Source organism: Spinacia oleracea, chromosome 3 (genome assembly GCF_020520425.1).
Source record: "Spinacia oleracea cultivar Varoflay chromosome 3, BTI_SOV_V1, whole genome shotgun sequence".
NCBI classification, from domain to species: Eukaryota; Viridiplantae; Streptophyta; class Magnoliopsida; order Caryophyllales; family Amaranthaceae; genus Spinacia; species Spinacia oleracea.
The window spans coordinates 118,031,597-118,049,212 of record NC_079489.1 but is presented as its reverse complement, the minus strand read 5'-3'; the positions used below and the strand labels follow the sequence as shown (position 1 = coordinate 118,049,212).

At 34.7% G+C, this 17,616-nt stretch overlaps 1 protein-coding gene and 1 long non-coding RNA gene across 2 annotated transcripts; both read left to right on the top strand.

The window, feature by feature from the left end:
* The first annotated feature begins 2,433 nt into the window (after positions 1–2,433).
* On the top strand, positions 2,434–9,135 carry LOC110791384 (probable Histone-lysine N-methyltransferase ATXR5). The gene is made up of 6 exons (XM_021996128.2): positions 2,434–3,147; positions 3,263–3,346; positions 7,586–7,818; positions 8,124–8,224; positions 8,313–8,525; positions 8,625–9,135. The coding sequence occupies exons 1-6, from the start codon at positions 2,805–2,807 to the stop codon at positions 8,782–8,784; spliced, it is 1,134 nt and encodes a 377-aa protein (XP_021851820.1). The 5' UTR covers positions 2,434–2,804; the 3' UTR covers positions 8,785–9,135.
* Positions 9,136–13,126: 3,991 nt separating this feature from the next.
* Positions 13,127–15,470, top strand: LOC130470487 (uncharacterized). Its single transcript, XR_008930930.1, has 2 exons — positions 13,127–13,881; positions 14,402–15,470. It is a non-coding gene; the product is annotated as an uncharacterized lncRNA (long non-coding RNA).
* The last annotated feature ends 2,146 nt before the right edge of the window (positions 15,471–17,616 follow it).

Genomic DNA, 17,616 nt, shown 5'->3' with positions numbered 1-17,616 from the left:
CCCCCAATTTCGCCGCGTCTTGGTTACTCCAATTTTTTGGGCGGGCGTTTTTAGAATCAAGGGGGTTGCTTGGTTTGAGAAACAACCCATCCTCCAGATCGCAATCAATCACTACCTTTCTGTTCTTGGCTCGAGCGGATTTGGTCCCCCTCTTGCTTGACATGAGAATGGAAGAGGCGAGAAAGGAATTGAGAAAGGCAATTACCTGGTTTATTTGGAGAGAGAAAAGCTCCGAATTTTTGCAAATTGAAGAGAGAGAAATCGGAATTGTGAAGAGTCTGGAAGCAACTCCCCCTGATTTATTAGAGGTGGGAGGCGGTTGGTCTTTTCGAGACCACCATTGCAACTCACCGGTCAATCAGAATGCAGGAGGTTTATTTCCTCCCTTTTTCAAAAATTAAACCAATTTTTCTCTTTGAGCTTCCCGGAAGAATTCAAAAATGGGTTTGGGGACAATTGTTAGTGGGGGAAATACCCCCTCCTGGTGACGTGTCATAGGTAGTTCACCTGGAGTATGCGTGGCAGCCAGCAAGGCGTGAGTAACGTTCAACTTGTCCGCCTACACAACAGCTGCAAGTGGGATGGCGGTTACGACAATTAAGTGACAAGGCTTAAGTTTAGGAGTCAAGTCATTAAATAGCAATTCAATCATTCTTGTACGTTACTAAGCATGGTTAAGTTGTATAAATATCGTCTGTGATTGCTTGTAAAGGATATTCTGTGATATTGCTCAATAATACACTCATATTCTCTTCACCTGCTCTCGCAGCCTTAGTGTTATCTTGTTTGCTTCGATTGTTAGCACCTCCCTTAGACAAGTTCGACCCTAAGTAGAATTCGTCCAAAATATATATTACTTTAAAATTATTTTATTCTATATTTTTGTAAGTGTGATAAAGTAAATACAAATTTTGATTAATCATTTTGGCCAATTATGTTTCATAGTAGTTTAATTGATTAGTTAAAATATGAAATTTTAATTCTCCAATTACAAGAAATTCTTGCACTACAAATGGCATGTTAAGCTAGAAAGTCGTATGCGGAGTATTTGTAGCCGATATTTTTGCTTAACTGGGACAAAAAAATTGGCATTTTTCCATAACTACAAATCCTTTTAGCTCTAGTTAATTGTAAGTGAAAATAATGAAAAGTAAACTTAGCCAACAACCGAATAGCCGACTAGTAAGTAAATTTGTATTATGTCCGCCCAGTAAGTAACAAAAATTTTATATTACTAACTTTGTATTATGTCCGACATGTTAGTAAATTTTCATAAATCGCCAAGCATTTTCTCGAAACAAATAGCCAACAATCGAATAGCAAACTTAGTCAGCATTTTCGATATTTCACCAACATCCTCATTATGGAAGTATTTAGGCATTTACTTCAACTCCTTCTCCCCGACCAAGTTGAATTTTGATGACATCCTTCAAAAAAATAAAACGCGAATCAATGCTTGGCAAGCTCAATTCTTTCCAAAGCAATGAAGAGCACTCTCGACTTATATATGCTCTTCTCTTCTTCTATCGAAAAATGCGCCTCAAATCTTGATTCGACTCACATAAACTTTTTCTGTACTTCTTGACATGAAGTAAATAATACTCCCTCCGTATTTATTTAAGGGATACACTTGCCTTTTCCGGCCGTATTTATTTAAGGGATACACTTGCCATTTTTAGTAACTTATCAACCCCACCATCTAATTAAATAATATATCTACACCCCACCCCCACCCCCCCACTCTCTAAAATGACATGGTCCCCACTTGTTTTTCTTATTAAAATATCTACTCAACCTCACTTGTTATTTCATTCAATTCTTCTTCTTAATACCCGTGCCCGGCCAAGTGTATCTCTTAAATAAATACGAAGGGAGTAATACTTTGTGTAAGAGTATTTACTAACAACTTATAAAAATGTATAATTATGTGTGATCTTACAAATTAACTAGCAATATTATCCACAAATGTCATCAATTAGTTATAGTTTTATAATAATTCATTGTACGGATCTAATTACAGATTTCTTTCGTGAATACCGTACATCCTTTACGAATTACGAGAAATACAATTTTTGAAATTTTATAAGAAAACAACTTACCTTATTATATGCCAGTTTGAGTCTCATTTTACGTATAGGTTGCCACATATCAATAAGTAAATTAATGCCACTCCATGTCATGAGGTATAAATTTCAATTCAACTTATCTTCTATGCTCTCTTAAATTTACTCAATTTATCTTGACTTGTATATGATCATTATCTTTATTATATGACAATAGAATGAAATAAATCAATAAGATTATAAGAACTAATTATTTATAGAATAAAATCCAAAAATCTTCAATTTCACACTTGGGTTTCCAAATACCCAAATACCCATGTCAAGATACCAAGTACCTCCACACACACATAAAACTCAATTGGTGTGAGCAATTTTCTTTGGCTCCCCTAAATAAAACCTAACATATTTTTAACGGTTAAAATACAAACAATGAAAATACTAGAAAAATAATTCAAACATACGAAAGGGGAAAATAATACATGAGGAGAAAAACTTTTCCTCTTCAATACCATCACCAACAAAAACAAATTTAACCATTTCCGATAAAAATTTTCCACCATTAAATTTACAATGCAATTTCTTACCACCCTCAGCTCCACCACCACACCGCCACCGTAACCACCAAACCCCACTTGCCGCCGTCTCAAAATCCCGAAAACCCACCCAAATTGAGGCTCGAATTTCCTGTCCCATCATATCTAGAGGCCATAAAATCAAAATCCAAAACCAACCCAGTTGAAAATGGCACCTTTTAGCTCGACCGAGAAGCTGTTTCCGATCAATGGATCGGTTCATCGGACGGCGGCTCCCTCGCCGGCGAATGCACCGGAGACGGGAAAGAAAGAGGGAAAGTTTAAAACAATGGCGGAGATACTGGCGAAGGCGAAGTATGCGGTGGTGGAGAGAGAAGATTATTCGGATGTAAAGTGTGAAGAATGTGGGTCCGGTGAAGGAGAAGGAGAGTTGTTACTGTGCGATAAGTGCGATAAAGGGTTTCATATGGGTTGTGTTCGACCCATCGTTGTTCGGGTTCCAATCGGATCCTGGATTTGCCCGACTTGCTCCGGCCAGCCACGTGTCAGAAGTAGGGGACCTTCTTCTACCTTCAATTTTGATATTTTCGTTGTTGGGTATTTTTGATCATGCATGTATTTTTTCTCATATATTTTTTGGGGTTTATAATTTTATTTTTAATATAGGTTTGTCGCAGAAGAAGATTATAGACTTTTTTAGAATTCAGAAGTGTAAGGGTGTAAGCTACACATTTACTGCTTCTCCTCAAGGTAATGGCAGTTTATTAGTTCTCGATTTTTGTTGTTGTGTTGTTTCATGGTCACTAATACATGTAGTTTGTGTAATTTGTGTTAATTTTTCATACATATAAATCCATAAGGATAAAAAAGTTCTAATCTTTTCATTTTTGGAATTTTATAATTTCTTTTTTAAGGGTTGTCATGATATAGATAGAGTTGCAGAAAATGTGAAAGATTATTTCAAATTTTTCAAAGAGTCTAATTTCAAAGTAAAATTGCTCGATCATTGTTGAACTTTATAAAAGAAAAGTTAATAATAGGGAATAGGATTAGACAGTAAACGGTTTGATAAGTTTATGATAGCAAGAATATTGCTTGGTTATGATCAAGAATAAGGTGTCCAGGTTAAGCAAAGAGTTAATATGTTGAATAACAAATTTGCAATTACTTTTGTGCAAGTTTATTTTAGTTAAAATGAACGGAACCCTAGTTTTAGACTCCTTGAAGGATACGTAATTAAAAAATGCATGAAAAGTCCAATTCATTGCTTTAATACTGTTATCATTAAACGTTTCTGATTAGCTATTGTGCAATTTTCCAAATAATGATTTAGTTTAGTAATTCACTACAAGATGCTGGAATACTTAAATGTTAATGAGTTGTAGCGGTTACCGAAGAAGTGAAATAATCAATGATCTTTTTACCGATGGTTGATGGGTACTATCTGTCTATCTAAATGTAAAATACATTTCTCTCTAACGAGATATAAAAATGTAATATTTTCTTCCGAAGCAATCATGGAATACCACCAAATATGGGAAACCCGTATAATTCTCAGATCAAATCAATGCTATTGAAGATATATTGTTTTGATATGGTAACCATCAGAAATTTAAAGCCACTAACATGATTGATGAGGTTTAAGTAGACACGAGGTGGTGTGTATTTGACACGTCGAATATATTTGTGGAAAAAAGAACGTCATGTTTTTCCTATTGATAGTGTAATACTTTACTATAATTCTCTTTCCGCGGTTCAACTATATTTAACTTTATTTTTCACCTTTAATTAAAAGTTATCTTAGATGCTAAATCACTATTACTATCAATAAGTTTAGTCAAAATCATGAGTTAGAGAATGATAGTAAGATTAGTCAAAATCATGAGTCAGAGAAGTTTGGTAGAGTTAAAAATGCATTTTGTTCTTTCGGATTTAGAATATCTTTCTCTATATTCCATCATATAGTGGCATGCGGGATATTATGATGCTTATCAAAATTTGTTTAAAAATCTGAATTCATTTAGCATGATCTTAATTTAAGATGTTTTCCCAATAGATATTTGTGGATTTAGGATGATTAATTGCTTCTATCTTCCTACACCAACTTCATTGTTTATCTGTATGACTCAATTTATTACTTATTTGTTTTTCTAATATCAAATTAACATGTTTCGAGGATTCGTAATGACTGAATTAGAAATGCATAAAAAAAAGTATTCAGAATATCAAATTAGTAAGTAATGTTTAACTTTGCATGAACTTCGCCTAATCGATCCATGTAAATCGTCGTACTTATTTTTGGAATGTTTACTCTCACTTCTTTCTCAATCGTGCAGAAATGACCCCTCATAGAGTCACAACCACTTATAAGCTTTACACCCTTGTACTAGAACGTTCATGAATCCTAAAGAGTAGGCTACAAAATATGCTATTTGGCACTATGTTGTTTGTACAACATGCATTATACATATTCTCTAATCATAAATAACCTAACGCCTTAAACTTTCCAGACATGCAAAAATATTTCCTTGAATACATAAGTGAGCATTCTAGAAATCTATACCCTGCTAGAAACATCCATGCACTAGCTTCTTCTAGAAGCTTCCATGTATATGTTGTGGAATCCAGCATTTAAAAACCTTGGTAGCTTGATTCGCAAGGTTAATAACCAATCAACCCTCTTATGAGTCCTATAGCTGTGACTATAGCCTCCATGCTGTGACTTATAGCTTTATGCTAGTTAGTTTCTTGCAAATGCTCTGCATGTTATATATAAATATTCTTGTTAGCTGCATGTTATGTACTCAGAGCAATGAATCTTTGTAGAACCATAGTTTTGCTATTGCATCAATCTTGAGTTGTTGTTGTATACTGCGTACCTCATAAATATATTACTGATTTTCGACCAACATTCATCAATAGAAGTAGATTGTACTGCTGTCACTTTAGAATTAATGACTGCCGTGATACCACCTTGACCTTATTTCCTTTTTGGAGTAGTATTAAAATGCACGACTAAAAGAAACTTTCTTTATGAAGTTATAGTGGTATAAAATTATGAGGGGGAATAACAGTTCGTTGAACAAAGAACATGATATTATATGCTTGTCCTTGATGTAGTATAAGTTGATGGTGTGAAGTGTATAGCATTTGTTTTCCTAGCAATTTTGCCGTCTATGGTGATACAATTATGAGGGTTCTCTACATCGCAAACAGTACTTTTAAACTAATCGGAGATTTAGAGCTTCCCTTGGAGATCCCCTTCCTGATTTCTTGCTGAATCCATCTAGCTGGGCGTACCTAGTGGATTAAGGTTTCTGCAAGTTTTTTTAAGGTATCTGAATTAATAGCCTACATGTGCCAAAGATGTACTACCTCCATTTCACAATACTTGCATCATTTCTTTTTTCACGTATCTTAAGGTGCTTCTTTGAAAATTAATATCTCTAATTGCATATAAGTAAAATTTATAAAAAAATGATATTTGAAATCCTTACATTAATACGAATATAACAAGATCTCACTTGACAATATTTGTTTTTACATAATGTGAAAGAATAATTGTCAAAGTTAGTTAATGAATAGTGTCCAAAAGAGAAACGATGCATCTATTGCGGAACGGAGGAAGTAGTAACTTATACCCTGTTTTTCCCCCTTGCATTCAGTTTTTACTTTTTAGGCTTTGTTTTGTTCGGCTTATTTTGACTTATTTCAGATAATATAAGTTCAGCAAAAATATATTCTTTTCAAACAATTTCACAAACAAATAAGTTTATTTTAGACAAAATAAGTTTTTGTCAGATAAAATAAGTTTAGACAAGTTAATTAAGTTCACATAAGTTCAGATAATATAAGTTCAATCAAATAAGTCGAATAGAGCCTTAGTGTTAATCTCGTTGAATGTAGTTAAATTGAGTTGAGGATAGAGAGTGGGGGAAGCTCAGTTGGTTAGAGCTTCCCTCCCGGTTTAGGTGATCCTGGGATCTCATCCCCGCCGTTGTGGCTCATTCGCACCAAAAAAATAAGTTGAGTTGAGGATAAACCCCTATTTGTTTTATTTCGTGGAGGAACTGTGTTCTCGATGAGTTCAGTAAGTTCCCAATATAGTGTTGTATTAATCATGTTAATCTCGTGGAGTAACACGGGTATTTGAGGTAAAATGAAAAGTCCAGGTAACAGGGCATGACATGACAGTAATGATTCATTAGCCGTATAGATTAATATATCTTATACAAAGCATGTGACATTCGATCTGTTTGTAAGAACTATTATTGGGAACTTGCTGAACTCTCAATACATACTGTTTGGCAGAATTTAACAGCTTTGGGTTGACAAGATTTGCTTTGGTCTCAGTGTCTTTATTCACTGTTTCAGTTCGCGAAGATTTGCTAGTCTGTTGTTTGTTTAGTTCAGTGTTTATTATTTGTTTGTTTTTTCTAAATGTTGTGTTTTACAGTAGGTGACATGTGTTTTCTGCTTAAGCATTTAAAAGTTCTTGATGTAGAAGGAAAATAAGTTTGAATTTGCATACATTAGACTGGAACTAGTGGAGGAGAAGCTACATCTAGGCTTTAGGTGAAGCTTCATTTCAGTTTCTTATGATGAGGGTGATGATTTTTTTCCCTTTTTGTCAATGGTCAGCATGATTTCCTACATAGGTAGTGGAGGAATGATAGGTTCATCCTAGAGATATATAGAAAGAGCCCAAACATGGAGGTAGCTCGTTAAATTTGCAAATTATTCCTTGAATTTTTAATCAATTATACAAATAGTTTTTATTGGCAGGCCTAGAGCACAGTAAATCGTATGTTTTCCTCTTCATGTGCTATCCATGTGAAGCATTGCATACGGTTGAAACTGTAGAGTCTTCATAAAGCTTGTCATATGCATTTCATCTCAATAAGATGAATATGTTGTGGATAGATTTTACTATCTTATATTATATCACATATATGTACTGCTAGACTGAAGGATCAAATTGTTTCTCAGATTCCAAGAAGCGCCGAAGACGCCCGGGCACATTGGTTTGTTACAAGAAGAAAAAGAGGAGACTGCTTCCATATGTTCCAACTGAAGATCTAGCTCAAAGGTTGGAACAAATGGGTTCTCTTGCTACAGCTTTGACTGCATTAAAAATGGAGTTCAGCAATGATCTGACCTACTTGCCTGGAATGGCTCCAAGATCTGCTAATCAGGCAATATTCGAAGATGGGGGAATGCAGGTGCGAGTTCTTCTTTGCCACTTATCATTCGTCATGGGCAACTGAAATACGTCCTCCATCCTACAAAAAAGTTGCTAATATCTATCTTTTACATGGATACTTATGACTTATGAGAGTAAGTAAATACAGAGAGAAAAGTGGGTGGGCATTGGCCCCGATGCAAGTCTCGACTATAGACTAAAATGAAAGATGTTTACTTGTCGGATGGCATTCTTTCTTAAATTTTCTTTAACCCTTTTGAAAATTTGGTCTGCTGATTTATCATTTTTTTTCCCCTATGTTTACTGCATTCGTTTTTGTTTTAGGTTTTGTCCAAAGAGGATCATGAGACGCTGGAGCAATGCAGAGCTATGCTCAGAAGAGGCGAATGCCCACCCCTATTGGTAGTTTATGACTCGTGTGAAGGGTACTTGATCTTGAGCCATATAAATCTTTCATTTATCTCGGTTAGAAGCTTGATTATCCTATCGTTATGTTGATGGGCAATGATGCAGATACACTGTTGAGGCTGATACCCCGATCAAGGATATGACATTCATAGCGGAATACTGTGGAGATGTGGATTTTATAAAAAATCGAGAGCGGGATGACTGTGATAGTTTGATGACCCTTCTTCTTACAACAGATCCATCTAACAGCCTGGTCATTTGTCCTGATCGCCGTGGAAATGTTGCTCGGTTCATCAGTGGCATCAACAACCACACTCAGTAAGCCATTTATTTATTTATTTTAAAACTATTCCTTTTGAGTCTGATGTTGCTGTATAAATTAAATGGCTTTATTGAAGTGGTGCTTTTTTTACGCAGGGAAAGTAAGAAGAAACAGAATCTTAAATGCGTGAGGTATGACGTGAATGGTGAATGCTGTGTCCTTCTAGTGGCTACTCGTGACATAGCCAAGGGAGAAAGGCTGTACTATGATTATAATGGGTACGAGCATGAGTATCCGACTCATCATTTCATCTGAAGAATGCCTGCACAGAGGTTACCGTCTAACTTGGAACATCAGAGACATCCCTGTTTATCTGGGTTCACCAGACCAAATTTGGGGGTAATTTATTCTTCAGGTTATTTATTATTGATGCACAGCCCGACATTTTTCTTTTATCCAGCCAAATTTAAAAGTAGATTTTTCTAGGTTATTTTAGAGAGAGGTCCACAAATTATGTGGAGTAGAGAGAACTATAGAGCAGCCAAAATGTTTGTGTTAGGATTACGATTATGATGGATGGGTCTCTGGCTGGAACTCAACTTTTAATGAGCATCCTGATTTCGAACCACAGCAAAGAATGAAAAAGAGAGTAATTTTTCATTTTCATCTCAGCTTTCTTGTCTGCTATGTGCTTCATTTTGTTCTTGGATGGTTTTCATCTTTCTTTCCTTGCTTTATGTATCTTCCCATAGCCATATTAGTTGCAGAAACTTATCAAGGTGCATGGACATGTGTATGCATAAAGATTTTACCAACTTAGCTAGTCAACATACACACGTGTGTTTGTAGAGGTATTTAGCTTTCTACACAGCTTTAACTGCAGATCATGGTAGTGTCTCTTACAGATGATTGAAAATGTCGAAAACTAGCTTAAAGGGTCTTTGTCCATGCATGGCATCCTAGCTTTCCTTTCTTGGCACTAGAACTTACCAGGCGTTATTTAGTTATTGGTCAGTTCAAATCAACTTAAAAGGAGTGAGACAACCCATAAGCCTATAATGGTCAGTAATCACTAATCAGTATAAGAGTAGTTCCTGTTTTCCTCTCATGCCTAATCAAGTAATCAGTCTGGATCAGGTTCTGAGCCCGTTAGCTGACATAAAAATTGGACTGTTTAAGATTGGGTTGGGCCTCAATAAGCCCAACATTAACAACCCACTTATCTTGTATTCTGCTTTATGCCCACATAGATAAATAATTAATGTTGATCAAAGCAATAATAATGTTGATGTGTTAAGTGGTTTAATCATTCGGAAACTTTTTCCAACACTTAGGCTCCGTTTGGTAGGGCGTAAAACGTTTTCATCGTAAAATGATTTTTCATGGAAAACATTTTTCAAGGAAACACAATTCCAAACTAGTTTTCCTTTGTTTGGTAACTTAAAGGAAAATGGGAGAAAATGGTGAAGATTGGGGGGAAAAAAGGAGAGGGAGGTAAGGAGGAAAGAAGGAAGAGTGGTTTCCCTCCCTTTCAAATGGAAAAGGGTTTTCCACCTTTGAGTAAGTCATGGAAAATTGTTTTACATCCCTTATCCAACCTAACAACGTAAAATGATTGAAAAAGGGGGAAATCGTTTTCCATGAAAACGTTTTACGCCCTACCAAACGGAGTCTTAGTCCAATCGCATTAGAACTTTTATAGACTCATTTGTTGCTTTTGACAAAAGGGAAAAAAAAAAGTGCTTCCCAGTCTCTTTTACGGTTGCAACGCTTTGCTTATTGCAATATTCACATATTTCTTACGTAATTACGTTTCATGAATATCACACCATCTTGTTTTTTATCCTATTTACACTAGATCTTTGACCACCTTTTGTAATTCATATATAAGAAAATTATAGGCATGCATGATTTTGTTAGATTCGTATCAATATACGTAGTATATTCTAAATATCAACTTTTTATAATTTTTTCATATACATAATTCGAGATATTAAGGGTCAAAATATGTGTTGGAAAACGTAAAGTTAATCATGATGCAATATTTTAGGAACGAAGGAAGTATTTTACTTTGTTTAGTTCATATAATCTATACTTAAGGAAAACATATTCAGGTGAGATCTTGTTAGATTCGTCTTAATATATATTTTTCGAGTATCAATTTGTTATGATTTTACTTACCAATAATAAGGATATTAATTGTTCGAGTTATGCATTGATAAGCGTGAAAAACAAAGTGTTACATACAAGCACAAATAAACGGAGAAAGTATTTCGTATTATTAATCAACTTTGCTTTTAAATCAAATACTAATTTTTTTAATGATTCCATCAAAACTAGATACGCACTTATCCTAGGTAACATGGTCAAAAAATTTGCATGAAGAATTTTGGTTTAGAGAAAATAAGACCAAGTAGAACCAAAGACAAGAATTTTTTTTTTTTTTTTTTTTTAAAAAGGAACCAAAGTAGGAGTTTAATTTGCAATTAGTTTAGTAGGTTAAAGTTATGGGAGGGTCTATTGTGGTACCATGATAGGAAGTGTAACTTTTAACATAGAGGTTTGGTGTTCGATCCTTGCCACATTTTTTTTTTGTCAATGACATGTCATGACGCTGATTAGTGGTGACGTGGCGTAATAAGGAGGGATATACGTGACACGTATACGTTCTTAAGAACGCCTTTTAATATATTAGTACTAGTCTTATATGCACACGATGCATGCGGGAGTATACATATATTTGACTTATTGTCTATTGTTATAAATCTGATGGAGTAACTATTTTTCTTTTATTTTACCATTAATGTTAATATAATTGGTAAGTAATATTAGTTGTTGTTCCTTTTCTTTCAATTAGTTCATTACCAAATTCACATTCCTATAATCCTATTACATAAGGACTGTGATTTAGATTTTGAGTCAAATTTAATTGAGAGAACGAAGGTAAAAGTCTTACCAACTTTATTCTAGATATTATAATATTATTATACAGATAATAAAATTAACAATCACCCCTAAAATAAAATCCACAATCTCCTCGAAGATTCGTGATAAATTCTTCCTATTTCTAAAAAGAATAAAAATTAGACAAAAAAGAAAAAGAAACACCTTTCTTCTCCGAAATAGAAAGAAAATTTGAATCAAATCAATATCTTAAGGCTTGTTCAGGAACATTATGAGTTTTGAGTTTTGGGCTTTATAAAAACGAAAAACTAATTTAAGTTTTTAAGCTAAGGTTTATTAAAACAAAAACAAAACCATGTTGAAAGTTGAGACTAATGAGTTATTATTATACTCCTTCCGTCTCTTTTTGTTTTTTACGTTTTCCTTTTTGGATGTCCCAAAATGTTATTTACATTTCATTTTATGTTATCACATAATTCTTTAATATTCTATCAAAATTTGTGTCTAATGATTATTTTAACCAATTAAATTCATTGGGTCATTTAATCTCTCACACTTTTTCGTTGGGACATTAAAATTTTCTCATTTTTCCAATATCAGAAGTTCGATAAAAGTGAAAACATTATAAATAAACGTAATTTTCCTTGTTTAAAAAAAAAAAAAAAGGAATCCCAATTAGGGGTGTTCAAAAATACCCGACCCGCCGACCTGGTACATTTAAAGCGGGTAATATGCAGATTTTTTAGAAATAAATGGGTCGGGGTAAAAATCCCGGGTACCGGGTCGGGGCATGGGCCGCCCTTTTCGTTAAACGGGTACCCGAATATACCCGTTTAAAAAAAATTAAAAAAATCGTGTTTTTTTTGGAATTATGGGTACAACAAAGCTCAAAAGTCTTGAGTCATAAGCCCAAACAAGTAAACTAGGGTTTCATTTCATCGGTTCTTCACTTCTTCCTCTGAAGTCTCAACTCTCAACCTCCCACTCTCCCAGTGAAACACTCAAACTCAAATCCTCCTCCGCCGCACTCCTCACTTCCTCAGTCACTCAGTCCTCCTCGCTCACGGCTCTCCTCACTCTCCTCACGGCTCTCCTCAGTCCTCCTCACTTCTATAAAATTATAGAAGTAATTTTACTAAATAACCCTGAAACTATAAAAGTACCTCCCATGAAACTATAAAGCTATAGAAGTATCTGAAATGAAACTATTAAAGTATCTGACCTAAAACTATAAAAGCACCTCCTCTAAAACCATAAAGTATCTTCCCAAAAACTATAAAACTATAGAAGTATTTTTACTAAAACTATAAAAGTACATTGCCTAAAAATATAAAGTAATACCCCCATTAACCTCCGTTAATTGGCTTTAAACACGCTAAACTTATTTACAAGTGTAAACATGCCACACCATCAAGTTGATGGTGTGGCTGATCACATATAAGACTTTAGGTATAAACAAAATGTATAAATATAAGCTTCTAGGACTTCGCTAAATTCTTGTCAAAAATATTTTCGAAAGTATAAAAATCTTTTGGAGCCAGATTAGTTAGTTAGTTTTTTTATAGTTTTTTTAAAGCAAAGTAATTGTCTTTCTTTAAACAAAAAACATTATAAACATCTGACTTCAAACCATCACATTTATAGATACTACATAGTACTTCATAATTCGTATTAAATTAGAGTGGGGGACAGGACCGTTCTTAACATTTTGGTGGCCCATGGGCGAAACAATAAATTGGGGTCCATACTTTAAAGGTACAGGAACACAAAAATTTGCTCGTAGATGTGGTATATTTTTTTATTGAAAAAAATTTGTAAACCATCAACTTTTCACGTTTTAAGACTTAATACATAGTATTATTTTATAATAAATTAACCTACTAAAGAAAATTTAATGATCAATTAAAATTATGAAGGCTTGAACACTTCGACTTGTGCTATTAAGCATGAATTATATTCTAATATTTCAAACACTAATCATTAAGCTAACATAAGACAAAGTCAAAAGAACGAGAATTTCAAATGAAATCTCAAAATTGGATAAAAAAAAAATTATTGACTAACTGAAGGGAGTATGAAAATTAAAAAGTAGCAAAAAAATAAAATTAAAAAGGCCAAAAAAAACTCTATATAAAGTATGGGTTTAAAAAACAAATTAACAGATATAAGGATCGAACCCGCGACCCCTTTCAATTCAGAAGTTCGCTTGACGTGCGACTCTAACCACTGGGTTGCATTGCTATATATATATATATATATATAAAATCAGGATCTGGTGTGAACCACCCCTTAAGATGAGAACTGAGAACCAATCTCAACCGTAGATAAATTAATCCAACAACCCACAATCTACCCGACCAACCCAAAACATTAAGGGTAATTTGGTGATTTTGTAGCGCTGAATGACCTCCTCTCTCAACCCAATTTTCAGAATTTGTTTCTCTCTCCTCGTTCAATTTTCTCTCTCCTCTTGGAAATCATCTCTCTGCGATTTTTCACCTTCTTCGAGTACGTTCCTCCTTTCGAATCTTCTCAGTTTCAATTTAAGTTAACTAAGTAATTTAGTTTGATTTACAATTGTTGTTTTATATTCTATTAGATTTATCGTTCAATTATTTTGGATTTTGATTGTTGAAATTTGGGTTTCACATATTCTTTGTTTCAGTGCTTTGCGAATTGGGTTGATAAAATTAGGGTTTCAAATTGCGATTTTGTTGATGTTTTGCTGCTTTCATTGCTAACTTTAGAGCTTTTACATTGCTATTTTGTTTTAGCTTTTGCGATTGTGATAAAATTAGGGATTTTATATTCCTAAAATTAACGTTTCTTTAAATTTTTGTAATCAATTGCTTGTAACGCCATGATTTCGTTTGCTATGTTTTGGTTTATAATGATGATTCAATCTAGAAATTACTTCTCTGTTACACTTATGATTACATATTCTATCTTGTTTTGTTTTGTGGTTGAATTTGATTGGGTTGTGTTTTGGTTTACTTTGTTCTTTCGTTGCTGAATTTGGTTTACCTAGACACAAAAACCAAGATAAGAAATCACAACAACGAAGTCCTTGATTCCAGATCCCAACGACCCTAATTTTTGTGAAGAACTGAAAGTACGGTAATATTACTATGATCAATACAAAACTAGTAAAGAAATAAAATGAGCATACCTGCTACACTGCTGGTAGAACCTCTGCATCTGGTTCGCTACTGGTGATTTGGTACCCCTGCTATGAAACTCGCAAACCTTGTGACGTCTGTGATAATCCTTGGATTTGGATAGATATTCGGTACAATTATCCACCTCACACATTGGATGGTTCCCGCCACTGACTGGAGATCCAGACCGCACCTTCTTGTTAGGCCTTGAAGAGGAAGCTGGATCCTCAGTTGAGTTTGAGCTTTGGACATGCTCAACACTGACTTTGTTCTTGTTACATTACTGTCTCCAATCCTAGCTAGCTGTAACCGGATACTACCGTCATCTTGTTCTTGTTGGCCATCATCACGACGGCTGCTGCTCTTTGAAGTAAACGAACCGCTCAAAATAGGATTGACACCTTCCTTATTATTCTAAGGTAAGACCTCAGGAAGAATACCCAAACGAAGCTAACCAGCTTCAATTGGTTGTTTCAGGTGCAACATTATGGGCTGATGTAGGTGTTGCACAGATTGGTTGATGTCGTTGGTGGTTGCAGAGCTGATGTTGCAAGTCAGTCGAGGGTGGTATGCTGTCAGTGATTGACTTTTGGGCAGCTGTTCTGATGTGTTTGGCTGCTCTTTAGCAGTGTTGTGTGTGTGGTGTTGCTGCAGGGGGGTAGTGGTTGTTGTTGCTTGTTGTTTCGGGTTGGTTTTTTTTTGCCTCTGTTGGAGTTTCTTTAAGTACTTTTTTTTCTTTACTTCGAGAATCAATTTACTTATTTTGGTTTACTTTTATTTAACTAGCCTGCTAGCTCAATTGGTAGAGCATTGTGCAAATGCACAAAAGATGTGGGTTCGAATCCCACGTAGGTTCATATTTACTTTTGATATTTTTTATTTACTTTTAGTTTGTAAACCTTTACTTTGACCTCCAATACTGGAAGTTTCTTTTTGGGATTTGCATATTTACTTTTAAGATTTTCTTATTTACTTATGAGTTCTTTTAATTTACTTTTGAGTCAATTATCAACGTTTGAGTAATTGTTAAGCACATAAATCACCGACCTAATCCATGTGTAATGGCACATTGCTCTACTATTTGAGCTAATAGGTTTCGACTTAATATTTTAAGAAAAAATTTATAATCAAAGTTGCATTATTATTTAATTTACTTTTACAACAATTTAGTGTACTTTTAGAGAGATTTAGTTTACATCTCCACATTTGGAACCTTAGAGACATCTCTCTATTTCTCTAATTATTCCACCTTATAAAAATAATAATGACAACAGTTCTCCCCCTCCCCTGATGCTTTCATCTGCCTCACTAAGACTTTGTAATGGCATTGGCTGTACATTTGGTGTGCCCATTTCATTACCTAGGGGAACAGACTGTAGAAATTGCAGGCATTGTATGATCAGGAAAAGCCTGGATAGAAATTGCAGCTGGGAATTCGCGATGTTGCCTTCTCTTTTGAGCACAAGGAACAAAGCTTCCCATAAACAGCTAATAAAAATGGAAAAATAAAACATCATCATCAGAGAGAGAGAGAACCATGTCTAACGGAAGATGCAGAAACAGTTTCAGAGGTGTCACTTCTATAGACTTGTGGGTATTAGTTTGTGTCTACTAGCTCTTATGTTTAGTATTGTGCAAATGCACACAAGATGTGCGTTCGAATTCCGATAGGTTCGTCTTTGTATGAGTTGGCTAATTAGTTTTCTACTTTTATTATTTACTTTTTGTATGTTTATTTACTTTAAATTTAAAAACCTTTACTTTTGCATTTATTTAATTTACTTTTTGTTGTAATTCAAAGATACATTTACTTTTTAGTTATTATGATTTACTTTTGAGGTACTTAGATTTACTTTTTAGTTTCTTATACTAACTTTTGAGTTTTTTGAATTTACTCTAGAGACAACCTATGTAGGAATCGAACCTACATCCCCTATGCATTTGCATAGTGCTCTACCATTTGAGCTAATAGGTTTAAGGAGAATTGAGATAAGTGATAAGACTTCCTTTCATTTGCATACATAAACGAAGGAAAAGCACCTTCTGCTATTCCACAAACTTAAAAACTAGCCATATCTATACACAAAAAAGGATACTGTTAAGATTGCAAAGAATAAAACACTAGCTGCAATGATATGAACAAAATAGTACGGGAACGTGCAATGAACTCAGATAATTCAAGAATTACAACAGAAATTAAGGCAAACAAGAGTGTTTAGGCTGAAAGGTTGTGGCTGTATATTGAAGTTTAAGGACTGAACTTACAAAATAGGGTAACTCAGAGACTTTCGAGAGGCAATTAAGATAGATGGCCTTCAGACAAACTTGATTGTTACATCCACTAAGGGTAGTGGTTCCTCTTCCTGCCATTGTGTCTGTTGCTACTGCTATTGTATCTGCTGCTGTCTACTTGGCACCCTGATGTCCTCTTTGTCTTCTTGCGTGGGCTTGGTTGATGTGTTATAGCACGGAGATTTATACCAGTTGCAAACTTGCAATTAGGCTCTCACCAGGAGCAAGAATAGCTCCTGAAGGATGCATGAAACAGCTTTTAGGTGCCATTGTTTGAAACTGAAGAAAAGAAATTAAAATGAGAAGCAAAATTAGGCTTTCCAGGACTCATCCATATATAAAATCACACAACGGTATCATACAGTAGCAGATAGATACATAAATAGTTATTGCCACCTATCACACTTGTCAAGTTGCCAGGGAACATACATATACAAAAGCAGCATCCATACCTTGAAAGCTACATGAGACTTGCTTATATTTTATCTTTTTGGCGCCCCAAAAACACAACTAAAAGAGTCAACTTCAGTCAAGAATGACCAAAATTGAAAAAATAGAAGCAACCCCAGAGCCTGCTCTTTATGCCAACAACTTTCAACAACAACCCGACTTCCAATCTGACCTGAGAAGCTCCTTAAATGCACCCAACAATAACAGTTCAGACCAACAGTCAAAGCATAGAAAAATCATGCTGGAAATTAGACCCTAGCATACCATATTATAACATACTCATAAACAAACCAAGCCCACAAAATGTACACTCTAAACTCAAGCCAGAAAAAAACAACTCCCA

Excerpts from the sequence above, each read along its gene's own strand:
- LOC110791384 (XM_021996128.2), top strand. The coding sequence starts at position 2,805 with ATGGCACCTTTTAGCTCGACCGAGAAGCTGTTTCCGATCAATGGATCG. Across the intron at positions 8,225-8,312 it reads GTTTATGACTCGTGTGAAGG|ATACACTGTTGAGGCTGATA; the intron begins GTACTTGATCTT and ends GCAATGATGCAG. Across the intron at positions 8,526-8,624 it reads GGCATCAACAACCACACTCA|GGAAAGTAAGAAGAAACAGA; the intron begins GTAAGCCATTTA and ends TTTTTTACGCAG.